The 27,109-nt window shown below is 32.8% G+C and overlaps 3 protein-coding genes across 3 annotated transcripts in view; 2 read left to right on the top strand and 1 right to left on the bottom strand.

Annotated features, from left to right (window-relative positions):
- Positions 1-1,203: 1,203 nt before the first annotated feature.
- On the bottom strand, positions 1,204-18,846 carry LOC123691069 (NAD(+) hydrolase sarm1-like). The gene is made up of 11 exons (XM_045635291.1): positions 18,421-18,846; positions 8,264-8,407; positions 7,684-7,835; positions 6,735-7,140; positions 5,420-5,665; positions 3,977-5,298; positions 3,655-3,890; positions 3,019-3,305; positions 2,715-2,881; positions 2,205-2,366; positions 1,204-2,001 (listed from the first exon to the last, which is right to left on the bottom strand). Exons 1-10 carry the CDS (start codon positions 18,742-18,744, stop codon positions 2,225-2,227), a joined length of 3,426 nt encoding a protein of 1,141 aa, XP_045491247.1. The 5' UTR covers positions 18,745-18,846; the 3' UTR covers positions 1,204-2,001; positions 2,205-2,224.
- A 1,426-nt stretch (positions 18,847-20,272) lies between these two features.
- On the top strand, positions 20,273-23,386 carry LOC123690998 (tigger transposable element-derived protein 4-like). The gene is made up of 3 exons (XM_045635167.1): positions 20,273-21,691; positions 23,012-23,138; positions 23,184-23,386. The coding sequence occupies exons 1-3, from the start codon at positions 20,342-20,344 to the stop codon at positions 23,384-23,386; spliced, it is 1,680 nt and encodes a 559-aa protein (XP_045491123.1). The 5' UTR covers positions 20,273-20,341.
- The window catches only part of LOC123691066 (putative fatty acyl-CoA reductase CG5065), a 21,885-nt gene continuing 17,969 nt past the window's right edge, over positions 23,194-27,109 (top strand). The window contains exons 1-2 of the mRNA XM_045635282.1: positions 23,194-23,403; positions 26,417-26,617. Coding sequence (XP_045491238.1) covers positions 26,426-26,617 — 192 coding nt within the window. The 5' untranslated portion in view covers positions 23,194-23,403; positions 26,417-26,425. The remainder of the gene's footprint in view (positions 23,404-26,416; positions 26,618-27,109) is intronic.

Raw genomic sequence — 27,109 nt, 5'->3', positions numbered from 1 at the left:
TGCATGAATTGTCTGTTCAATTATAAATATACTTTCTTATAGGACATTTTCAATTTATATTGAAGATTTGAATATTCTTGAGAGATGAGGCACTTTTTCTTAGAGAAATTTACTGTACATAGATTTTATTTAAACATGTTCCCATATATTATAATAGGTAACCATATTTATATTCATTAATTGAAGTATGTTCCATAAACATTATTTTTTATTTAAATTAGGTTGATATTTTATAACATTATGTTGTATATGTGTAAATTTAAATTTATATATTTACAATAATAATTATAAGTGTATGTAAAGCTGTCAATTCTCCTTTTGATTATTCTCTGGTGACAATAGATAGTCACTTTTATCAAACTACATATTCCATTGGGAAAAAATATTTTGTTAGTTATTTTTATACCGATTAGAGGGTGTACTCATCAACAAAATCTAGAGATATTTTATATTTCATCAATTATCTAAAAATCTATAAAGAATTACCTTGTTGTGGCCAGGCCGGGTATCTGCCGCTCTTGGTGCCCACTATATTCAAGCTTGAGATTGGTCTGCACAGTACACATCTGTCTTAAATTCTGTTGTGCATGCCTAGGGTATGTAACAATGAGAATGCAGCTTAAGCCAGTAGAATGTTGTTTTATTTACTTTATATAAATGAAGCAATACATTCTTGTTGTATTTACTATTGGTTCTTTAAGGATAGATCCCTTGCTATGCATCCTCGCACATCTATGGTAGAAACACAGCTTTACTATATTATAAAATTCTACATAGATTTTTAGATATTCAATGTAAAACTAAATATCCTTAGATTTTATTGATGTGTGTACTTGTCCAATTTTTTATATCCAATAATTTTGGAGAATCTAAAAGTTTATTAGCTGGTGTATCCAAAATTCAGTCAAAAATATTAATTATTAGCAACAATTGTTTGTAAATGTTCAATTGTAATTAAATTCATTATTAGAATGAATATAATTTATTTCAATTCATAATATAGTTGATGCAATACTTGTTATAACTAGTATAGAAGTTCTGAAGTTGTAAAATCTCTTTTATCAATATAGTTTAAAAAACAACATTTGTAGCATTTTCAAATTTATAACTTTTCATATTAGGTATGTGGATTTAAAATACATTACAGTGATAGTTAATTAATAGTTTATTATAAGGAATTGAAAATAAAATAAAACACAAATATATTATATAAACATTTTTTATTGTATATATTTTCCTATTATGCAATCACTATGTAACTAAAATAACAATTTCATTGTAAATAAATAAGAGCTGCTTATGACTTAGTTGAGAGTGATTACTTTAAGGCAATTTTAAAATTTACTGCAATATAAATAAATAAATTATGCATATCATGGTTGTTTGTTATTGCATTTATATTTGTACACTATTCCGAATACTGATACAGATGAAAAATACATTCAACACTTTTGTACTATTCTATTGGCATGCAACAAATAAATTTCAGTTATAAATATGAATAAAAAGTACAAAACAGTTTGCTATGCTATAACGAATAGCAAACCGTTAACATATCAGTGCTACAATATTCATAAATATTTCCTAATAATGTTTTTAAATACATTATTCTTCATTCACTCATTGAGATTACAAAGCCTAGATTTACTAGTTGTGTTTTTTTTAAGGTGTCTCAATTTTAGCCAAAAAGGCTTCTACATTTTAACGCGGACGCGGAGTTGAACTGAAGGTTCACCCTTGTAGCGACATGCGCAAGGGCGTCCCCCCTTGTCGGGGATCTCGAACCTCGGCTTGGGCAAGTTGTGTGTATAACCCAAAGTATATAACACAGTAATAATTAAATTCTGTAACACAAAATTATATAATTTAATTAAATGAATTGTATTTAATTTGATGACTTCAAATACAAATTTTTTGCAAAAAATATAAATAATTAAAAAACAATATTTCAATATTTTCTTGAACATTATTTCTGCTGTATTGACTTCTGTGGTGTTTAATCTGAAATAAAAATGTAATCGGTATTAGACAAGAAAATTGTTCTACCTCTATGAGTAAAATAATACATAATTAATGCAATTAATAAATTATTATTTAGGTACTTTGACCGAAGTAATAACGCAAAGGTCACGCTTTATAGATGGAAATAATGCGTAAATTACACTTTAAACCCGCTATGAACTCAATACAATAATAAATATTACCTAAGACAAGTTAAATGTATTCAGTCATTCTCCGTTGATTGCATTCTTTGATAACTTGGAGGTCCTCTACTAGTATTGCCTGTGCACGGTGTTTGAATGTGACCTGGTCCACGATATGCGCCTTCTAATCGGGTTGCCAGATTTGATTTACCTCGTAAAAAACTGAAAAAAAAGAAGATATTTATAAAATAATCCACAACAATTAGAATGAAACCTGATAGCATATGTACTGCACATATGCTATCAGGTTTCATTTTTGTTACGAAACTCTCATATCGAGAATGTGTTCTCAATGGTTGAACTTTTTGGGATATTTTTTTTGTTTATTCTTTTCAAATAAAAAAACTAACATTCTTTTCCAGTTTCTCCATGCACGCGTCCTGTTGCAGTGGCAGACGGCACGCATGACCTCCGGAAGCTCCTCCGGCTCGGGCCAATTGAAGTTGTCGATTATCGTCACTACGTTGCACTGCGACTGCAACGCTGTCACTATCTCCTGTAAGTTAATACCTTTCCAGTTTCTCCACACACGCGTCCTGATAGTCGTGTATCCAGCGCACGCCATTGAAGTGGCAGACGGCGCGCATGTCCTCCGGCAGCTCCTCCGGCTCGGGCCACTCAAAGTTGTCGATTATCGGCACTATGTTGCACTGCGACTGCAACGCTGCCACTATCTCCTGTAAGTTGTTCATTTATTTAGTCAGCAGATTAAAAAAAATCAATCCAGTTATTTTAACGGAATAGGTACTCCAATGGTAACGAACTTGCGTATAAACTTAAAATATTATATTATAAGGAAAATGTCTATAATTACCCGATGTAGCCAGTCTTTCTGTTCAGTATCTTCTTTACATTTGTCCAGAGCATTTGGTGTAAGAACTAAGAGAAAATGTTTTGCTTGCCGAATGCTTTGAAGTAAATTTTCAAATTTTCCCGCCTCTAATCTCTCCACGTCAATGAAAATCGTAAATCCTCTTAAATGTAAATGTACTTTGAGTAAACTAGCCAGCTGTGACCCATTTGATCGCCTATAGCTAATAAATACGTCCAAATTCTTAACCATATTATCTTCTTCAAGACTTGGTAATCGACTTTCGTAATCTGGAATAAAGGTTGGATCTTAAGAAGTGTTTCAATTTTAAAAATTTCTATTCTTTCTGAGAGAAAGCATTAATAAAATTTTAACAAGGAGCCCTTTTAATTTAAATGTTTTTTTTTGATGAATAATTTTATAAAAGATTTTTATATAAGGGATGTACTTATCGGTTGAAGAAAATGAACAGTCTGATTTAAAGATGTTATAATTAGATTGTTAATAGACTTGTTTACGTCATGTCTAAAGCGTGTGTAATGACAATCGTAAATAGCATGTGAGTTAGGTACTATTTATAAGAAAAAAAAAACACACTTTTTAAATATAATTACATATTATGATTCAGTATGTATTTACCTCGTATAGCATTTAATATTCTTAATCTATGTATACTATTTTTAATATAGCATTCATTTTCTAGTTGTTCGTCGCTTAAACCTAGAATAGATTGCTTGTCGACACCAGCGTTTAACATAGAATACGTGTAAACGGTGTATTCTGGACCTATACTTTGTAGGAATTCATGTAGACTACATGTATCACGAAGGCTATAGTCGGCCATTTTCTTTAACTGCTGAAGTTCTCTTGCAAATCTGAAATATAATATTTAAAAATTTGATATACTCTATACTCAGTTACTTTAATAAACCACGTATCATATTTTTTATTAAGTTAGTACCTTTTTCGCTTGATTCCATTGTCTAATCCAATATCGTCTTTTAAATTATCTTCTGTTATTTGCAGTAAAAGATCACCATCTACCCTACTCTCATAAAAGTTATTTGCATATTCGAGGAATCCTATTTGCTTAACCCATTCCCGAACATCTTCAATAGACCAAAGAGGAACCTGTTGTGATAGTTTATGCGGAACCTCTTCTCCTATGAGCCGTAATGCTTGAGCAGCATATTTAGAAGCTACAGCATTTGGACAACTTGCAACTTTCTTTAAGGGCTCTACCGCGCCAATTTCTTTGAATATTTCAGTGTTTCCTTGTTGTTGCTTTATACCTGCCTCCATGCAAAAGTGGAATGCCGCTAAATTTCTTGCTTCTTCTCTTTTTGAACTCAAAACTGGGACTAATTTTTGTAACCAGTGCTTACTCTGTCCGTGAGCATGAGAAAGATTTGAGCGGGCAAATTCTGATGGATTGTGTGAAGTAACAAATGGTTCTACTAATTCTAAAGTGCCTGATTTTAAAACAGCTGCTTCTATTTCTTTATTGGCGACTAGCACTGCTATGGCTAAACATGCATAGTATTTGATATTGTCGTCGTGATGAAAAGCGAGAGGAAATAGCCACATAGGTACTTTTCTTTTTATCATAGCCTCTTGATTTTCTGCACCACCATATAGTGACAAATTAGCCAGTGCTGTTGCACAGTGACGCAATGTTTCAATATCGTTTTTTCTACATTCAAACAAAACTGCATCTAACCCTCCTAATCTTATCACATCGCTACACGTTCCTTCACTATGTTTAAATAAATGCTCCAATATTCCGGTTCCAATCCTCGAGTATTCTACTAAATTTGCATTTTTTGTGCATACACAAGCTACATTTACCACTTTCTCCAAACCGTTTTTAACAACGTATTCTCTGTTTTCGGTTGTGAGACATTGTTCAAGGATCTTTGCCGATGAGAATTGTAATTCTGGGTTCTTAGATTCCATACAATTTTCCATCAATAAGTCAAGACCTCCTGAAGTGCGAAGCGTATTGCACAGTGAATTGCCTAGATCATGTCCATAAGTAGGTACAGCCCAAGCTTTTCGTAACATTTCATTTACTTTGTTAAAGTGTAATGATGTGTAGTTGTTATCCATTTTTTCTTCTTTAATAGCAGTTATAAAAGCATTCATTCTATTTGTATACTTTTGCTTAGCAGCGTCTATTTCACTTTGGCTTGAACGAAGATTAAGTTCGTCTAAATCTTCAAAAGTTAAATTCAGTAGATCACTACCAACGGGTTTGTTAGTTCCATTTAATAGACCATCAGACTGAAATTGTAACATGAAATTTTATTAACTGTACTAACTAACGAATATCCCTTAAAAATCAGTCATAAATTCTTATGTATTAATAATAATATTGAGATTACAATTTTATATAAGTACTTACATGCGATGAAAGCATTGTTGCTGTTGATGAGATGTTTTTACTTGATATAGTCATATTAGAATGTGCTACACTTGAATGTTCCTTGTGAGTAAAAATTCCACTTGAACTGACCGTCTGGCGGGCCTGTGATGTAGCTGTTCCCTTTCTCTCAGCACTAAAAGCATCCGTTTGCAATCTAGAGCTGCATGTTGACATATTATTTGCCTCTTGGGTCCTCATTTCTGCTGTTTGCAGCGTCTGTCTCTCCTAAAAACATGTAAACACTTGACACAAATCCTAAAATGGCACGATACGTGAGTGTACCTTGAATAAATACATATTTACTGGAATAATTATACGCAAATTGGGCTTTGGACGTCGCTTCGAATACATATTTAAAAGTATAATAGCTAGTTTGTGGAATTTAATTGAAACTGTTATATTTGTATTAAAAGATACCGCGCGTCATGGCTCGGATTATGTACTGAGTAATATCTATGCTCTATTGGATATAGGCCAATCGCGCGAGCATATGAAGATATTTTAAAGTTTGTGTATACGCGATGTTATAATAGCAGGCCGATGACGATGATAGAGAATGTTCCAGGCAAGAGGCCCAACGCAGGATACGGAGGTGGACTACATTATGCAATAGGCCATATCAATAATGCGAAATGAACAACGTTACGCGGCCATAATAAAAATTTTTGTTGATTTTCATGACGTGCTTACTTACAAGATTAACTAGATGCTTAAAATAATTTCGTTTATTAGGTGAATAAATCGGTAACGGTGATCATATTAACCGAACCTTATTAAAAATCCAAAAGAAAATAGTTTTAAATTATGTCTTACAATTGATTTATATTAATGAATTGACTAGAGCTGATTTATTTGAATTTTAATATTATATAATTATATTTTTCCTCCAAGCGAATTATTTACATTCAAGTAAGTTGAGACGAATGATCTCACCGCGCCCGGCGATCCTCCTCGACGGAGAATCCTTGTCGTCCAATTAACTAATTTTGCAGCCATCGTGCGTCTATCGCTTCAGTTTAGCGCGCACGTGGTTACATAATAGTGACATCGTGAAACTAAGTTGTGCTCAGGCGAAGGGAACTTGCTATACTGAGGGGTTAGCGGCGCATTGCTGAGACGTCATTTTAGGATTCTATTGATCGGTCTATGTCACGCGAGGTTGTGTCCTTCGGGGCGCGTTTTTAGCCTTACTAACCAGTGAGGTATGATAACTACCATAGACTCTCGTGACTAAAATACAAAGTACTGTGCAGTTTTTCTGATTATGTCGTTCGTTCGGTTAGATATTACTTACTCGTTGGTATGCTGCATTTTGTTCTGCCGTAAGGCTCTCCGCTTGCAATAATCTTTGTGTGGAGCCGACTGCACTTTGATCAGCATATAATATATCTCCTTGTTGAAACCTTCTGGACCTCGAACTATTCGCTGCCGATTTTGAAGCACTAAAACCATCAGTGACTAAGCTGGTTGAACTTGCTGAGCTTGTGCGAGCTGCACTATATTTTAAATCATTCGGTGAACCGTTTTCACAGAAATTTTGTCTGTTATTTATAAGTTTGCTGGGGTCAGCAACAAACATTAATTTATCCCCAATGTTATTTTGTTGGGTTCCAAATCTGTTGATGTAATTTTGACTATTTCCGATTTTATTTATTGCCGCTCCATCGGTTTCTATAATATCTTCCATTGACTTTTTGCATCTGAAAAGGTGCAGATATTTCCATAAATGACTGCTATTACATTAGAAATTATTACTAACGTCTAATAAAATTATCCTATTCATTCATATACATAAATATCATAAATCTGTAGAAATGTGATAAATTATTGTGATAAGTTATATTTAACTAAATAAATATGAATCGATTTTATTTTAAATCGATATGTATTCGGATTCAACTGAGCTATAGGAATATGCAATGACTTATTTACATGTTGTTAATGAATATAGTGCCATGCGTGGGTCGTGCGTGTTAACGCTCTGTTTACTATATCTACGGGGAATTATTAAAGTGTAATTATCACATTATACTTTAGTACCTGATATATCTAGTTTTCCTACTAGGTATACCTTGCTAAAAAATAAATAAATGTAGTAAGTAATCTATAGCGCTTTAAGAAGGTACAGCACTGAATCGACTATGGTGAAATATTGGCTATGATTATTTGGTTGCATGCCATGTATTTTGTGAATTTTGAGATAAGTTTTATAAGAATAAAATATTAATTGTCCAAAACCTTACCTTTGACCAAATTGTAAGTTACTAGAGTTGCTCAAGTTTTTCATTTCCGATATCGAACTCTGCAACTCGGTTAGATTTGATTTCAGTGAGCTGGCTCGTTGTGATGAACTTTGGATACGTTGATTTGCTATACTGTTATTAATATTTTGCGGCTGTAATATAAAATAGTTTGAAAAATAGTGTTTTTTCTTAATATGTGTGTGTATGTATTATCTTACAAGTGCAATGTATGATACATAAAGACATTTTAAGTTTGAAAAATCAGATGTTTTGCGCGAAGTGACAGTAGTACCCAACGCTTATGAGGCGTGCAATATTAGTAGCACTATATTTTCGACTCCTTTAATCAACTCGTTCAGGAAATTATGGCAATTTTGCTACCAGGTTCAGGTTGCCGAATAAAATAGTACATGGTTGTAAACTAGGTATATTGAGCATGCAAAAACTTTATTTTTTCAATCTAAATGTAATAAAAATTATATGTCTTAGGACCAGCACCTTAATTGTTACAGGAAGGCCCAACTGGGGAAACTAATAGGGTGAAATTATTAAAAATTGCGTTTATAAATATAAACAATACCTTATCATTTGTAGGGTTTGAAATATCATTGTTCATGATAAAGTTGTTTCTGGATATTTGGTTATTTTTCTTCAGCGTTTCCATTGAACTTGATTTCTCATCTTGTTTCATGTTATTGTTCAAACTTGCGTAAGAAGGAGGAACCTTTAACAAGATATACATAGTATAGAGTAAAAATACGTATTATTTCGACCCTGAAGTTAAATACTAATATCATTTGAATACTTATCATATTACACAAAATTTTAATTTAATAGGCTCCACATAAATATGCGAGAACAATAAAACAGGGATCTAGTTTTTTTTTATGAAATTTGAATTAAAATTTAAAATTTATATACTACTAGCTGAGCCCCGCGGTTTCACCCGCGTGGCTCAGCTCTTGTTGGTGATGATATATTATTATAGCCTTCTTCGATAAATGAACTATCTAACACCGAAAGAATTTTTCAAATCGGATTAGTAGTTCCCGAGATTAGCGCGTTCAAACATACAAACAAACTCTTCAGCTTTATAATATTAGTATAGATAATAAGTTTCATATTAGTGGTAACATAATATATAAATACATAATGAAATGCTAAACGGTGATTATTATTCAAATAGTATTTATTTCAAGCTTAACGATGAGTAATATGTCCATGCATAATATATTTATTATTTAAGGTGGTATCATAATAGGTCAATTTTATAAGAGATCTCGAGTGACTCAGGTTTCTAGAAATATTATCGTAACAATCTCACAAATTTATGGGTACGACGTAATTTTATGTACTTTACGATACGTTTTACCACTATGTTAATATATTTTTTTACATGAAAAAATTCCTTTATATATTTTAGTAGCCGCACGTCCGGGAATAAATAAGTAGCCTATTGTCACAGAGGGTATGCAACTTTTGGCTGGTAAAAAAAATTGTACAGTATTTGAATGTATGCAAAGTTTAAAAATATTGTTTTCTTTCCTCTGTAATATTAGTAAGTAGAATATATTTTCATTCAGCATATAAATGAAGAAATTTTTGATATACGTACATTGTGGCAAATCTATTCCAACGCAAATGCATTTGATTATAATTGTTCCTTTGAAACAATCAGGCCATTACTGCATTACAATACAATACATAATATAATTTATATTACTCGTATGCTAATTAATACTATGCCATTGTATTCTAGATTTACTTTTATATTATTATATCAAGTGTTAGGTATATTGACAATTCTGTTGAATTCATTAATTGAACGTAGCACAGGTAAGGTAGCACACAATATTTTAGTGATGATTTTTTGTCTCCATTATTAACATTTATGATCTTTTGAGAATTTTTATGTTAGTTACGGTGATTTTTTTTTAAATTTTATATTTTTACACAATTTGTACACAATTTTACACAATAATGAGTTAATTGCAAATATCCAAAAGATACGCATGTTATGCATTTTCTGATAAAATATTGATGTTTTTGTTACTACATTGTGACAGTAGCTAATAATGTTTTTTAAACTGTATAAAAATTCTAAAACAATTGAAAATATAGAAGATAATATTAATCGCAAAACTCACCTACAATTATATTTTCGCAATTTCAATAGTACCTACCTTAAATATGAATACCCACGCCTGTTACACATACTTTCACTACACTTAACGTTCAAGCTCCTCTGTTTAATTTAACCTAGGTATATAACATTAATCACGAATTACGAAGTATCACATGCGATGTCAAGTTCGATAAACAATATTATTCGTGTCACATCACACATGTGCTATATTATCGCGAGTGGGCAAACTTGAATGTGATGCTTTTGCACAGCGTGTCTACGAACTGCCGATTGTAAACTGACAATAAGCCGGCGTCAATGCCGTTCCTTCCGACCTTCGCGTTTGTAGTCCTATAGCATGGTAATTGGTAAGGTGATATACTTTAAACACATCTTTAACCTAATTGTGGTCTTAGATAATGGTGAAGTTTGCGGTTACAGTAGTTGTAGTATTATCGCAATGTTTTGTTTCGTTTGTTTGTTAATAAAAGTCAGATGTTTTATATTCAGATTAATTTAACGATACTTGTATTTTTTTGGGTTAGTGTAAACCTGTTTATACCTAACGTAGGTATATACTGCGGAAATATTATTTTTAATTTCTGTTGTGTTGCGTACATTTTTCAATGAATGTGATTTAGCTATATTGTATGTAACTTTACTTATTCGTACGAATATAGTAAGTAAGCTTTATTAAAATGTGTTTGTGAATGAAAATGATAACAACATTAACGTATAACACAGTCCAAATAACACCTAGATTATTGCGATATTTTTCTCAAAATTGTATACAGAGGTTTAGCCTCTAGATATGGCTGTAATCTCATTATTTGAGCACGTTTCAAAATGTATAGAAGTTGTTCAATGAATCATCACACTAGCACGTGGTTCCTTATCACAGTGGGTAGGTTAGTTCATGCATGGTTATGAGTCAGACATCCTGTATCATCCGTAACTTTAAATTATTCTTGAGGAAAATTTCGTTAAAAATAAACAACTTACCTACTCGATCATGATTGAGGTATGTAGTTCCGACCTAGGTGGTTTATAGCACAGTATCGAGTTACCTAATATGATGTTGTTTACATATTTTACAGTATGATTATTCAATATATCATTGCAATAATCCACTCGACTATCGCTAAAAGTCGTCATAGTAGTTGTAGTACAAAATATCGTATAGCCTTATAATTATTTGTTTATTTACCTTAGCCTAACTTATTTAATTACTAGCTTTCCGCCCGCGGCTTCGACTGCGTTTTCAATGAAAAACCCGCATAGTTCCCGTCCCCGTGGGATTTCCGGGATAAAACCTGTCCTTTGTGTTAATCAAAGTTACCCTCTATATGTGTGCTAAATTTCATTGTAATCGGTTCAGTAGTATTTGCGTGAAAGAGTAACAAACTCACACATCCTCACAAACTTTCGCATTTATAATATTAGTAGGAAGTAGGGTAGGATAAGTAGGACAAAACCTTTTGTACTTTTTATCTGTTTTACTTTTCTGCCGAAATATAGGCCTACACCAAGTCATCTTTAGGATAAACAAATATTTCCCATAACGCATAAGGGGCAATGCTCTTTATTGACGTCATATAAGATCTACTTTTAGTTAAATCTTGTTACACTATCTCACAAGAAAAGATGAATCGATTTAATAAGATTCAAAGTGGATAAGATTGAAATAACTCCTCTATCATGATTTATCATGGTGATAATTAGGGATGTAACGATACCGATACCGATACCGATACCAAACAATTCAAAAAACCGTGCCCAATGAACGATGCGGGAGGCCGCCCGCGCGTGCGCACTTTGTTTTCTGAAAAAACTACCAATAGTAAACTTTTATTAGGTACTGATTGTATGTGTATTACTTAAAGTTTAACTGACTTTGTAAAATAATAATACAAAAATAAATGGTTTTGTTGTTTTATGATTTGGCATTTTTATTTAAAAGAATACGATTAACAGTTGAGTCTCTATTAAATGTTGGTAACTTTTTATGAATAATTCACTATTTTTTTTTTCTACCAAGCCATCGGTATCGGTATCGGTATCGCCGATACATTACTACAAATATCGGTATCGGTATCGTATCGGCAAAATCATGTATCGTTACATCCCTAGTGATAATATCACCTCCAAAAATAGGTACTGCTACAAAATAAATAATTAGGTTTCATGATATATCTATAAATCTCAAAAAAAGATTTGTATTTCACAATACAATCACTTAAAAAGTTTTAAAATGATTTATTGTATTTGTATGGAAATCGACTCGAACATTTTCTTAACATTTATTCACAAGAATCAAGATAATCGTTGTAATTATGAATAAGGACATTTTCAAAAAATCTTATATACTTAGGTAGGTAATACTTACTTGGATATTTTTTTACCTAATTCAAGTAATTACATTTTATGGAAAATCCGATGATCTTGACTTATTTAAATATAAATGTTTTATGTTGATGACAAGACACGCATGTATAATGTCTGGAATGTACACAACAATAACAACACGTAAATAATGTGATCGTAACTTCTAATATCTGTTCAAGCTTTTACTTTAATTATATTATATTACTAGCGGTCCGCCCCGGCTTCGCCCGTGGTACATATTTCGCAATAAAAAGTAGCCTATGTTCTTTCTGAGGGTCTAAAGATTGTCTGTGCCAAATTTCATCAAAATCGGTCCAGTAGTTTTTGAGCCTATTCATTACAATCAAACAAACAAACAAAGTTTTCCTCTTTATAATATTAGTGTAGATTAATCGGTATGCATAGCTCCTATGAAAAATAGTAGATAAAGTTCTAAGTTTCATATACAATTTGCTTGTATCCACAATGCAGATGTCTTCATTACCTAGTACTACCTATCTACAGGACTGATATTAATGTTTATTTATTTAGGTTTTAAATTAATGAATGAATTCGTAAGCATGGCTATACTTTCCAGATAACACCTGTGTAAATTGGCTGACTGAAACTTGTTTATAAAACACTAACTTTCCGCCCGCGGCTTCGCCCGCGTTTTCAAAGAAAAACCCGCATAGTTCCAGTTCCCGTGGGATTTCCGGGTTGAAACCTATACTATGTGTTAACCCAAGTTACCCTCTATATGTGTGCTAAGTTTCATTCAAATCCATTCGGTAGTTTTTACGTTAAAGAGTAACAAACATCCATACATCCATACAAACTTTCGCATCTATACATATAATAAATCTGTAGAAGGGTCAATTCTGTACATTGAAAATATTGAAAAAATAAATAGCAGGGGGTGCTACTGGATCGATACCAAACCCAAATATGTGATTAAAAAATTTTTTGTCTGTCTGTCTGTCTATCTGTCTGTCTGTCTGTATGTTCAGGCATCACGTGAAAACTAACGGTTCGATTTCGATGAAACTTGGTATAATTATACCTTATTATCCTGGGCATAAAATAGGATACTTTTTATCCCGGAAAAATACGTATAAAAAAATAAATCTTAATTTTTCTTAATTTTTCCGCGCGGACGGAGTCGCGGGCGGAAGCTAGTTTATAATATTAGTAAAACATTATTAAAAACTATCTGCGATAAAGCTATATTTATTAAGATAAGCATTATTACATTATATGGCACTCTTTACTAGACGCATCAATGTTCAATACGGTTTATCTTTATGAATCAAATTAATAGTATACTGCTTATTTTATACCAATTTAATGATAAAACAAAGCATCCGTAATTCATTTTATAGAAAAGTTAAGATAGCTCACGTTTTCAAACTAGTTATGTACACAGGTTCCAGAACAGGAGAAATACTGGATTTCTTTTCCTTAATCAGGCTTATCGTACCAAATTTGGATCTGGCTCTCAGTTAAACAAATATAGAAGTTATCTCGCTTATCCTTATAGATAATCAATGTTTGTAATGTGATATGATAAATATTTTTTTGTTTGTTGTTTCATACCAAATGATCTCGATACTACTCGTATTTTTGTAAGGTATTTTTTCTCCAAAGCGACATTGTTCCAGAGTGGCATACACATATTTCTATATTTCAAATTTTCAAGGGCTAGCCCAGAGTAACCGCGGCCGCGGTAGAGCGGCATGTAAATTATAAAATAACTATAACTGATGTAACATAAGTGTAACAATCAGCTATCAATACTTGATATTTTGTATAACAAACACCTCAATGTATCAAATAAATAATTTTATAAAACATGCGTAGGTACATCGTCATAAGTTTTAGTTCAAGCATGTTTGGGTTGTTTTTCTTACCTTCTTGGGCAGAAAACTCCTTGGTTTTGCCGAGTACGAGGTATAACTATACGACGACATATTATCATTATTTGGTACAACCATTATTTGTAAAATAAAATTGTAAACATCAACTTCACTTCAATGTTTAATATGATAACGTTTGCATAAACTATTTATTTTTTTAATATATTCTGACGCAATCTACAGTAACACTTATTATACATTTTTCAAGCATAGTTCATTTGCACTTAAAACAAGAGTCTTTCCTTCAAGGTTTACATATTATTATGTTTACGAAACAATAATTGTGTAGGAGTAAAAACGTAACTCAAATACCGTGCTCAACTCTACAAGTTACTTAGCGGACTGACATACAGTTTTCCGCTTGCTTTTTATCAATGCAGTACAACATCTTATATCGCTATCGTGTATCTATCTCTTTCTTATTGTAGAACAGAGCAGGAAAACTTCTGAGGAATTAAATAAAATTTTCGCTTTATTAGTTAATAATGCATAACGCCTGTAGTTATTTTCAAAATGTTAGCTGAAAAATAAATCTACCGCTACATAATTAGAGCCTGTTGTAATATGAAACCTTTATTTGTTTTCCTTAATTGTTTGGAAATTTTGAATTGTAAAGTAACTACCTATGTTTATTAAAGCATGAACAATGCAGCTGATTGCATTAATGCTGAAAACAAATTGGTCCAGGTATTCATCTCTATATTTCTTTAAAATATCTACTAATTTGAATGAACCAATTACTTAAGTGTAATGTGAGAAACACCTGAATCTATAATCTGTTTAACTAAAAACAGTAGATAGAGTAGTAAATTATTGTCATTTTAAAAGTAAAACGATAATTATGCAAAAAGAGCAAAATTTTAGCAAATATTTTTTAATGTTTCTGACTACGCCTTCTAAGAAATTCATATCTTTTCAGATATCATAAAATTACTTCCTTCGAATTCTGAAAATAATCAGTCATTCAATTTCAGGAAATAACTAAGGAAATCGACAAATATTTGTACGAATAGTGAAGAATTTTTTATAGGGAATCTGTCAAATACATTTCGCCCGCGGCTCGTTCGCGTAGTCAAAGGATAATTTGCATAGTTCCCATTCCCTTATGATTTCCAGGATAAAACCTACCTTCTATGTTCTTTCTCAGATATTAAACTATCTTCGTATCAAATTTCATTCAAATCGGTTCAGTGCTTTAGGCGTGAAGAAAAGATAGAGTTTCGCATTTTAATATAGAAGAGGTGGAATAGTAGAGATTTTTATTATAATATAGTGAATCTACATAACAGTCACGTGGGATATGGTCCATATGGCAAGCGCATACTGCATCAGTATGTGTATCGATTTATCTTGCTTGGGTGGGTGATGCAGTCTCCCATATCCCCTGTGAGAAATTTATTTTGAATCACGTTCTCTTAATATCCTTACATCTTACTCTCAAACACAAGAACAGCACGACGAATTCGGCTTAAACATTTTTTAAGCGATTTTGTTACAGCTCAAGGAAAGTTAGTATGGAGAAAAAAAACTTAAATGGGGCATAACGGCAGAATGTGCCGGGGCATCCAATAATATAGTAAATTAGTACTTGTACTCAAAATGTAGCTATTGAAGTATTCATAAGGCACAAGAATCACCTTAAATCGGTCGATTTTGTTTAGTACTTAGTTTTTTACAAACAAAGGAAACACTTCTTTGATCTTTAGGTATAATATTAATTACAGTTAATATTTGAATATATATTTTTTAAGTGTGTACGTAATAGCACAGATAAGTAATAGTCCGTATCTAAGTGCAATTTTGATCAACGGAGTTCAACTTTCTTTGGTAGAAATCAATCTGTATTTTGCAGATAAGTTTTTTTATCAATATAACTATTATCTCGTAATACTTGAGATGATAAATAGTTAAAACGTTAGATTTATGAATATATACTTGATTAGGCACAAAGAAAACGAATTCTTGCTAAGTTTAAGACCAATGACGTAATATTCTTATCAAGACAAACAATTAACCTAAAAGCAGTCAGAGATAAAACAGGTTTGTTTGAAAAATAGCTACGATTTTTGCAGCCAAAGATCGACCAAATGATGCATCTCTTTTTATAGAAATGATATTTTATAATAAATTAATCTATGTAGGTGCCTATATTATATGAAGAAGTATTTATATATGGTAATACAGAAAAGTCTGTCTTTTTTGTTTGACAATAAAATATATTTATTATTTCATATTAAATAATGCTAAAAGTTGGCCTTATCATTTACGAAAACATACTTGGAAGAAATCTTAGAGGTGGTGCGTCTACCTACACTGCGAAAGTACTGATTGTGTATTTTTTTTTATCAAAATCTTAATTAAATATAAATATCAAATTTTTATTTAATATAATAAATTTATAATTAACCTGAAACAAAAAATAATAAATTCTTGCAAACTATTGGAACATTGACACAGATAAATTATCAAAATAATTTGTAATTTGGCGCTGCTTCAATATTACTTTTACGTCATAGAAAGTTATCAACTCGACGCATCTACAGTTACGCATGTATTACATACTGAAAATGTATATTTTAAAAGATAAGTTATTGTTTGTATCATAGTTTCAGGTATAAAAAAATATTCTAGAATTTTAAAATTAAGTTGTCATCAAGAATTCCGCGAAGCAAAGTTCCTATCCATAAAGATATTCGAATGTTCCTCCTTTCTAGTTAAAAAATGAGGTACTAAGTAAGTAGGTACTTAAAAAGACTATGTAATGAAGATAATTGAAACAAGCAACTATAGATTTGAACGTTTTAAGTCAATTCGTGCTCTATGCTTACTTTGACTCATTTTTTATTATACATGTAGTTATGGACCTTGTGATCAATGTTACAAACATTACAATTATGTGTAAATTAAACATTCCATATTTTTTACTCTTCTCAAACCAGTAATAAACACAATACAAACATTTTAATAATACACTACGACATGTGATTCTTGCTTCCTTTGTCAGAACGTTGGTTAAAAATAGTTTCTTAGAGCCAGCGCGCACGAGCAACTTTGTCTCCGCAACTATTTTGTCTCTCCCATCAATTGTATGGGGAGTTGCGTCGCTACGTGCGCGCACTTTCATACTAGCCCATGGGTGGGAGAGACAAAATAGTTGCGGAGACAAAATAGTTGCGGAGACAAAGTTGCTCGTGCGCGCTGGCTCTTAATCCAGGCAATAATTTGCAAGTACTGCAGACTTCTGCTGCAAATTATTCTTGGCTATGACTATAGCTATGGTATCATACTCATAGCTTAAGAATAAAAAATTAATAAAAAAATATTGTGCCATTCTATGAATCCGTTCATAATTATTATTTAGAGTCACACATCGATTTAAAATGTTAAAATTGTACGTTCATATATTGTTTTTAAATTTTCAGTACATGGTAACTTTAACTACCTAATGGAGTTAAAAAAAAACGCTTGGATCAGATAGCAAAATCTACTGTCCTTGGCCGTTAATATTGCTTATTAGATCATCACAGAAAAAAAATGCCTAATGGACCTTAATAGATTAAACACGTTGTAGGTACTTGCAAGATGCTATGTAAAAAATTAGGCTGTATAGTGTATAGTGACAATGGAAGTTTTTTATTCAAGTGTATTTCTCTTTTTACCCGCTTATAAACAAGGACGGATTTTTAAATTACTCTCACAATCAGGGTAATCTATTGTCAATTATAAATAAGACGTATCTAATAAATTTCATCGAAATAATGATAATAATGTTTTAATCCTTGCAAAGTCTCGTAGACAACTCTATCAGTATATAATATAACGATTTTCTGCTACTACTGCTAGTCCCGCCTCTGTTTCATACAATCAACTAAAAATATAGATATTTAATTCTTAAAATTATTCCTTTTAATATTATTATCAAGTATAGACAATGCCGTTCATCGATTTTGCGTAATATTTATTTCGATAGAAATAGCTGTCCTACAACTTACAGTTTACGCATATATTATGTATTTAACTTATTTACATGTACATACAACACTTCACGATTTTGTTAACGTAAGGAATATGAATATCCATGCTCTCGACTAGCACATCAATAATAGATAATAATTAGTATAAATATTGTGAAACACACTGATTTAAAAAAGAAATGTTATTATCTAGTACCTGATGAAAATGCATAATATAAGTACCTATTACCTATAAGAAATTTTAAATATAAATATCACGTAATGGATTACGCTCAAGATAACGCAAAAAATGCGTAGATAACATTGATCTTACGTTTAAATTATATGACCTTGCAACATTGAGCGAAAATATTGTTACCTGTTCAGGGACACTTTGTTTTACATTTGCCAAATCTTTGTTCTGCGTCTCAATTTTAGTGACACTTTCTATCGGTGGCGCTTGAACCTTGGTGTCCTTCGTTATCAATTTCTCGCTGTTCATCGCAGACGATTTTTCATTATTTTTCTCTATTGGCTTGAAATTACACACGTTATCAGTGTTATTCGATGAGTGGTCTTCTTTTTTCGCGCCCATTTTGGCTGGTATATCACTGTCCCTTTGCGATTTGTTATCTTTGTGTTTTTTGTTCTTCGCTTGTTTCTCATTTAGATTCTCGGTTGTATAACACTGCACATTACCCATATTGATTAGCGCACATTTCGTAATATTCGGCCACCAAAAGTCGTCGCGGTCGATCGTCAAGCGCGTCGGCGTCGGCGCCGGATCGCGGAATGCCTGACTCTGCCAGTGAATCGTAGTGCCCATTGGGTGCTATGAGTTGTACATTTGTTATTTGACGTACAATTATACTATTTTAAATTAAGATGACTAAGATAGAAACACTGAATACGTATACGGGCTAGTTACCCTCGAGTTATGTTTATTTTGACACCATTACATTAAAAAAATAAATATTTTCGAAACGTTTATGATTCCTCTAATTGCGCTATGTTACAATATTTGAAAAGGTTGCACTTTATTTGGAAAAGGTATTCCTTTTCACATAGTTATGTTTATTGAAAAAGATAAAAAAACATAAACATTATCTTATCCTACTAATATTATAAATGCGAAAGTTTGTATGGATGTATGGATGTTTGTTACTCTTTCACGTAAAAACTACTGAACCGATTACAATGAAATTTAGCACACATATAGAGGGTAACTTGGATTAACACATAGGATAGTTTTTATCCCGGAAATCCCACGGGAACGGGAACTATGCGGGTTTTCCTTTGCAAACGCGGGCGAAGCCGCGGGCGGAAATCTAGTAGGGTATAAGATAATTATCATTATCTTAGTGGGTCATTACTTTTAAGTTATAGAAACCAGTTTCACTTTTGTTAGGATCTTCCTCACCCCAAAACAAAAGCTGAGTGCACATAAAAAGACGAGCCATTCCATTGTTAAAGTCGGTTGTTTTGAAATGTGTGAATTATTTAACAATCATAGCTGTATACAATTATAGCAACGGAAGTTCCTATAATTGTTAACTCTCCTTAATAAAAATAAAATAACCAGCAGCAAAGACAATAACAAATAATAATGTAAATACATAGCTCAATAATCATCAAGCTAAATAACGACTCAACCATAATAATTTTTCAGCAGTTGAATTTCGAATGAACTTTGGTGCAGAGACAAGCAAGCTTAAATTTAGATCCTAGTGTCTGCTAAAGGTACAAATGCATAGTTTGAAATACTTAGCTAAAAAAAAAGATTGAGGAAAATCAGGGAGAGTTCAGAAATTCCCACTCGAATTATTTATTTTTGGCAAAGTATCCGAAAGGTTTTCCCCATGCGTTCATCTTGATTTAAATAATGTAAGGCTAAAAATACTTATTAATTGAAGCACTCAGTGGTATTGTAGATATATTTGGTCTATACTATATACAGTAGAACCCGTTTAATAGCTTAAATACGATTTCTCGCATAATACGCCATTTTGCATCAGTCCCTGCAACTTGAGACATGTTTTCATACATTCTTTAACGCTTAATACGATTCGTCATCCCGTTTAATACGCCTAACGCCAACACATAATTACCTTTGCAGCGGCCAGCGGACTGACTGAACTGAGCCCTGAGGGGCCCTGAGGCGACCGAACGTGTGCGGGCGGCGGGTTGGCGGGGGACGCGTGGTCAGTTTGACATTTGTTGGTTTAGGCGGGACTACGCTTACGCGCTCGTGCTCTGTATTCTTGTATTGTGTTGTTTGCACATCATTTGTTTGTTACAAAATGACTACAATTAAGCGAAAGGCCTTGTCAATTCAAGAAAAAATTAAGATATTGAATGTTTTTGATAAAAAATCACAAACTAAAAATCAAACTCAGTTAGCTGCAGAGCTTCAGTTGCCAGTGTCGACGTTACGTACCATTTTGAAGAATAGAGAAGAAATCAAGGAAAAATACAGATTGGGAGGTGTGCAGAGAAAAAAACATAAGGTAGGAAAGTTTGATAAATTAGAAAAAGTTTTGGTGGAATGGCTTCATCAAGCTCGGGCTTTAAAACTGCCCATAAGTGGGCCTATAATATGCGAGAAAGCGCGTAAAATTGCTGAATGCTTACAAATTGCTGATTTTAACGCTTCAAATGGATGGATAGATCGTTTTAAAAAACGCCACGGCATTGTGTACCGTCAAATCAGTGGGGAATCGGAGACAGTAGCCCAACAAGATGTTGATACATGGATGACAACACTTCCCGAATTGTTACAAAATTACGAGCCGCGAGACATTTTTAACGCAGACGAGTTCGGTTTATTTTTTAAATTAATGCCAGATAAATCCTATGTTTTCAAGGGAGAGACTTGTCACAGTGGGAAAGCAAGTAAAGAGAGACTGACTGTCCTGGCCTGTGCCAATTCTGATGGGTCAGAAAAGTTACGTTTGCTGGTGATTGGTAAGGCGAAAAATCCACGTTGTTTTAAAAACGTAAGATCACTCCCTGTAACATATGATGCTCAATCTCGATCTTGGATGACCGGCATTCGTTTCATCGATTGGTTAAAAGCTCTAGATGGTCACTTCCAGATGAAATGTAGACGCATAATTCTCTTCATTGATAACTGCCCCGCTCACCCTAAAGGCGTTGAACTAAAGAATATCAAGCTTGTTTACTTACCTCCAAATTCGACACGCAAATTACAACCGATGGATCAGGGTATCATTAAGGTCCTTAAACAAGGTTACAGGACAAGATTAGTACATCGCTATCTTCGAGAAATAGAAGACCCTGATAGCAAGCGACCCTTGACTGTACATGATGCAATTCTAAACATTGCAGCAGCTTGGGAAGCAATTAAGCCTGAAACCATTCAAAATTGTTTCAAGAAAGCAGGTTTCAGAAATAACGAGGTTGACGTCGTGTTGGAAGAAGAAGAACCCGTAATACTGCAGGGTTTTCCTGGATATTCTTCCATTGATGATAATGTGGCATCGTACGAAATTCAATCAATTGAAGTTCTTATTGAGAATGTGAATTGTACACAAGACGAGGCTGAAAGTGATAATGATCAAGAAGATGAGTCAACTCCGATTTTGTCACACGCCCAGGCATTATCAGCAGTTAATGATTTAAGACGCTATGTAACTTCTTTGAATCAAAGCGAAGACGCACTACAAAAGTTAAATTACGTTGAAAATCTTGTAATTTCTAATGCCTCAAAATCTTTTTGTCACGGCACTTTATACATATAACGTAGGTACATAATTTTTAAATGTATAATTCAATACCTAATATTAATACATACGTATGTAGTAGGTCCGTTTTTTATTTCCCTATATCCCGCATAATACGCTTTCCCACTTAAGACGCGTTTTTGGTTGAGTCCTTGTGAAATCGTCTTAAACGGGTTTTACTGTATCACATAATATGTTTTGAACAGAACTTCCACGTTCCAAAATAATATGTATATCAGTTCCTCCAACTAAAGACCTGCATGAATGTATATGTAGTTGCATCTTGCGTTTAATTAAATTAGTTTTGAGTACCTATTAAAGATTTGGATATTAAAGATATTTTAACGGATTTTTCGTGATCATTCTATATACACACCAAATCTAGTCGTATCTGTTATGAAAATATTGTTTTCTTGATAAAAAAAATAACGTAAGTCGAGTGACTATCTTACTAATATTACCTCTATAAACGCTAAAGTTTTTACTGGTATAGGAAATATTTTTTTCTGTGCAATGGATGTTTGTTACTCTTTCACGCAAACTACTGGACGAATTTTGATGAAACTTTATACTCAAAATACATGATTTTGCACGCGAGTTCGTCTGCGATTGAAACCTCACGGCCATAATACTCACGGTGCAGCTATTCGTATAAAGTTATTACTGGGGCTTGAAAAAAGCGCGATCTATGAAAAGGCTGCTCTATTGCTTTGTGCTCTGCTGTCAATAAAATGAAGCCTTTCTTATAGTTTTAAACATAGCCGCTAGATAGAGCTGTACACGATTCAATTGTTTTGCCTGTGACCAATAGAGAGCTCTTGCCGTTTCCTGCTAAGCACGGAAGTGGAGAAAATTAATTATTCCTTTTTTGGCAATTAACCATATAACACAGACTATGTAAGATTTTAATTGTTTAATTCATAATGAAATACATATTCATTAGAGGAAACATCAGAATATGTATAATTGAGAGTTGCTATCGAAAGGTGTAAGATGATTCTATAATACTGTTAGGATATTTAAATATTTTTGCATATGCGATATAATATGTACTGTTAACAATAGGATCTACTTACTGGCATTATTTAAATTACAAAAGAAGCCCCTATCTGTACTAATCTCATGAGTCATGCTCCTATAGAATTTGTTAAAACATAAAATTTTAATATTAAAAAATTATTATATAAAGTACCAATATTAATAATTATAGATATAATTTTTTTCTAGGCCAGTTCTAAATGCTCATCACACAAGCACAAACAAAACGGTACAACAAAATACAACCAGAAAAGAAATGTCTTTGAACTCGGAAATCAAGATGAAAGTTGTACGTGCAACAGATCAAAACTGGAAAGTTAGATTCAAAATCATTAGTTTATGTACCAAACAATATTTGTAGAGTTACCTATATTCACTCTACTGGAAACTCGATTACTGTCGTACAAACATAAAGTTTTAGCTACGTTATGGTACAATTCTAAATTGGTGGAGCAACTCGAAGCCTTTTACGTGGTACCACCGCCGACAAGCCAGGTGAAGCTAACGCTAAGCCAGTTGCTCTGCGCACGCGCATCGCACGGCTCTACCGTCGCGCTCTGCTAGACCATCGCACCTGATTGGTGAGTTTCACTTTCATTTGCCATCTCATTGTCAAGATGAATTAGAACACTGAGATGTCGATGTCAAGTTATTCGGGGAGACAGAAAAATATTGTTTACAAATGTTTACGAACAGAGTTTACAAGCATAAAATCACAAAAATCAATTTGTGTGAAGCATATTTTTTATTGTTTATGTTTATATTTTGTCTCTATTTTAATTTTAATTCACCGGATAATTTGGCCGCGTCTTCTCGGTTGATAGTTTGTGTGATTACGATGCGATGGAATAAGAAAATAACGTACTCATTTCCCGTTTGCGGTAAAACCACAAATATCTTGTTTCATAACATGTTGTATGCTTTCTGATAAATTGAATTTAATAGAAAATGTGCACCTCAGTAGATATTTCATTGAACTTTTTATTCTTCGTTGATATTATTTGCTTATAACTGTATTTGTGCTAATTTGTTTTTAATCATAAGTAAGTACACTAATAATAATTAAGATGCATATGAGAAATCTTCCAATCGGCCTTTTAAAATTAAATTATCTTCCGTAAATACCGTACCGTAATCTAGCGGTACGGCGTACCGCGTAGTACTTTACGTCCTAATCAAACCCTTACCTATTACGACCTATGTCAATGCTAAATCTAATCCAGATGAGTGTAATCTGCAACTTAAGTAAAGTCGTAGAATTCTTAGGTAGACACTTTGTTGTATCAGATGTTGCTTAGCCTTTTTCTATTTTAATGCCCTATTTATATATTGGTTTCATATTTTAATCCCTATGTGTCTGTGGAGAAACATGGATCTTGTAGATAATTCCAGTTATATTCCCAGTTATTTATTCGGATTAGTGTAAAGTCCTGAAAATATGGTTCCTTACGGAAATATAATAAGAAAAAACAGCCACGCAACTACCACTAAAACTTCCAAAAAGAAGAATTGGTTCTTTTGCATGCCACATTTTCTCACGTTCTATGAAAATCCGCATCGCAAGGATATCAACAATTATTATAAACTAGGTTTCCGACCGCATCTTCGCCCGCTTTGTCTAAAACCTAATAAATTAGATACTAAAACCTAGCTCGAGAATAATCCTATCTATTAAAAAAAAAACCGCATCAAAATCCGTTGCATAGTTTTAAAGATTTATGCATACAAAGGCACATAGGGACAGAGAAAGCGACTTTGTTTTATACTATGTAGTGATGTATGTATGTATTAAATAATAGCCTTATTATTTTATCTTATGTTCACAGCCAAGTCTCGAACTAACAAAAGTCAAATTCAATAATTTAACATCATGTGGCATAATCGTGTTTTTGAATTCATTCATCATTAACAAATATAAATGTCCATATAATATATTATCCTCTTATACGTTGGCTAGACCTCGTAATTCGCAAGTTGACAATATTTCCCTGGTGACGTAACACAACTATTTACGTAACTGTCAGAATTACCTGTTCTAAGTGGAACGCCATTAATAGCTTTAGTATTATGGTGTTTAGATAATGTATTTATTTAAAAAATATAATTTAAGATTTACGGTTGAAAATCTTTAAGATATAGAGAAATATTTGATCTTCTGTCGGGATCTGTGTGAAATTAAAGCATGTGTACAAAATTTACAAATTTCGTATGCAAAATGATAAACATAATCAACAATATGTAGTTTATTATTGTTAAAGTTGTTAGGTACGTCTCCAAAATTAGTGTCATAACATTGGCATGTTGTGGATAATCAAATAATAGATAAAAATTGCTTCCCGCGGCTAGTAGAAGTTTCGTCTTCAGTGTTGCAAATGTTGCAATGATGTTGATTTTCATCAATATGTACCATGTACCATTACCACAAACAAGTGATAGTTAACTGCGTTAAAAACAACCGACTTCAAACTTGCACTTGCAACATTTACAAATGCAGACAAAAATGCTCATAAAATATAAACTACTGGGCCTATCCGAATAAAATTTTTATGGGACCAATTCGACACCATTCCGCATCGAACAAAAAAAGAATCACGTAAATCGGTTCAGAAACCTCGGAGTAATCGGTGTACATACATAAAAAAACACCTCCTCCTTTTTTTGAAGTCGGTTAAAAATGTACGAACTAAGTGCTTAGTCTTAATATAGAGGTAGGATAATCAAAAGTTTATATTATGCTTCTAATAATAATTATTCCCAACGCTTTCATCCGTTCCGTAAGCTATGCTATGCTATATGCAGGAAGCAAGGCATGTGCCTGGTTCATATTTTATAAGTTGAAGTATATTTTCGTTTAAGTATTTTGAATTGTAATAGTAATATCATATTTCGAACGTTACTTACATTTTTGCAGCGGATCCGTAAAATGGCTTGCGTCACGTTAAACCGTATTATGAAATATCACCTACATACAGGCCACTAAACAAAATTGAGCAAACAAATGTACTTATCGATGCAATTGTTTTGTTTGCAATCGTATTCGAATTCTTAAAGAAATATAATAAAAAGAGAAATATATATGAAAAGGTAGTTCATTAGTTGTTCTGTAGTTTCTTGTAATGCTTGTCACCATTTGCCTCTGATTGGCTGGAAGAGATCACTACTAAGTGATAAGGCCGCGCAGTAAATTGTCCTCTTTTTAAAGTAAATATACAGTTATGTACTATTTTCTGCCGGGTTAACATATATGTAATGCTTTTCATTATTCTTCGAGTGATTCTATATACTGTGTTTATCATAACATAGTTAAGTTGCTATGTTACAAGACTTTACAAAATTTACGGAATATTTAAAGGAAAAAAGATTATTGAATACATTTTATTATGTTTGAATATTAAAAATAAATGCGTAGTAAGTAAAAAAAAAAATTAGCGTGAACATTGGACGTAGAGACTGCGTTTTTTATATATTAACATGCCAGCTATATATTTACAAAAAATATGGTAATCAGCCTTTCATAAAAAAAGAGTCTAAGTTCAAGTCAACCTTGGGAATTCAAGTGGAATAATTCACATTGCTCTATTATTTCATCTCCAGACATAAACAATGACGTCACAAGTGAACGAGTGGTACAGGGGTCGGAAGATCCTGGTAACTGGGTCTTCCGGACTCATGGGGAAGGTGCTGATCGAGAAGCTTCTATATAGCGTGCCCGATATAGGCTGTATCTTCGCTTTGGTCAGACCGAAGCGCGGGAAATCGCCTGAATCGCGCATAGAGGACATGTGGAAATTGCCTGTGAGTATCCTGACTAATATTATAAATGCGAAAGTAACTCTGTCTGTTCCTTCTTCTCACTGAACCGATTAACCGATTTTTCCCAGAAATCCCACAGGAACGGGAACTATGCGGGTTTTCCTTTTCTATGCGGGAGAACCTTCGGGCGAATAGCTATTTGTCAATATTTGTACCATTTGTACGACTTAGCCCAAGTCACAAGTTTCTTTGGGATAAAATTTTTGTATACGTATAAAGGTTTACGTACATAAACAATAATTGTCTGCGCAGTTATAAGCCGCGTTAGTTAATTCTTTATACGATAGATGTAAAGGCATGAAATTAACAATAAAATGCCAATAAAATACTGTTATTAATTAAGATCTTAGCAATTAAGTCTTTTTAGAATAAGATGTGTTGCTTATTTCTCAATGATATAACATATAAATAAATCAGCATATAAATAGTAAATACCATACGAGTTTTATTACTTACTAGCTTCTGCCCACGACT

The sequence above is a fragment of the Colias croceus genome, chromosome 4, assembly GCF_905220415.1.
Source record: "Colias croceus chromosome 4, ilColCroc2.1".
Taxonomy (NCBI): Eukaryota; Metazoa; Arthropoda; class Insecta; order Lepidoptera; family Pieridae; genus Colias; species Colias croceus.
Note: the sequence above shows the minus strand (reverse complement) of the source record. Positions and strands in the feature narration are given on the sequence as shown.

What these genes read in the sequence shown, in the direction of transcription:
- LOC123691069 (XM_045635291.1), bottom strand. Translation starts at nt 18,744, where the DNA reads ATGGGTAATGTGCAGTGTTATACAACCGAGAATCTAAATGAGAAACAA. An exon ending in AATATTAAATGCTATACGAG is followed by an intron (nt 3,306 to 3,654) that starts GTAAATACATAC and finishes CCTTTATTCCAG; the next exon opens with ATTACGAAAGTCGATTACCA. An exon ending in AGAAAGACTGGCTACATCGG is followed by an intron (nt 2,882 to 3,018) that starts GTAATTATAGAC and finishes AACAACTTACAG; the next exon opens with GAGATAGTGGCAGCGTTGCA.
- LOC123690998 (XM_045635167.1), top strand. Translation starts at nt 20,342, where the DNA reads ATGACTACAATTAAGCGAAAGGCCTTGTCAATTCAAGAAAAAATTAAG. An exon ending in TTAATGATTTAAGACGCTAT is followed by an intron (nt 21,692 to 23,011) that starts GTAACTTCTTTG and finishes ATTTTTTTCTAG; the next exon opens with GCCAGTTCTAAATGCTCATC. An exon ending in CAACAGATCAAAACTGGAAA is followed by an intron (nt 23,139 to 23,183) that starts GTTAGATTCAAA and finishes CAATATTTGTAG; the next exon opens with AGTTACCTATATTCACTCTA.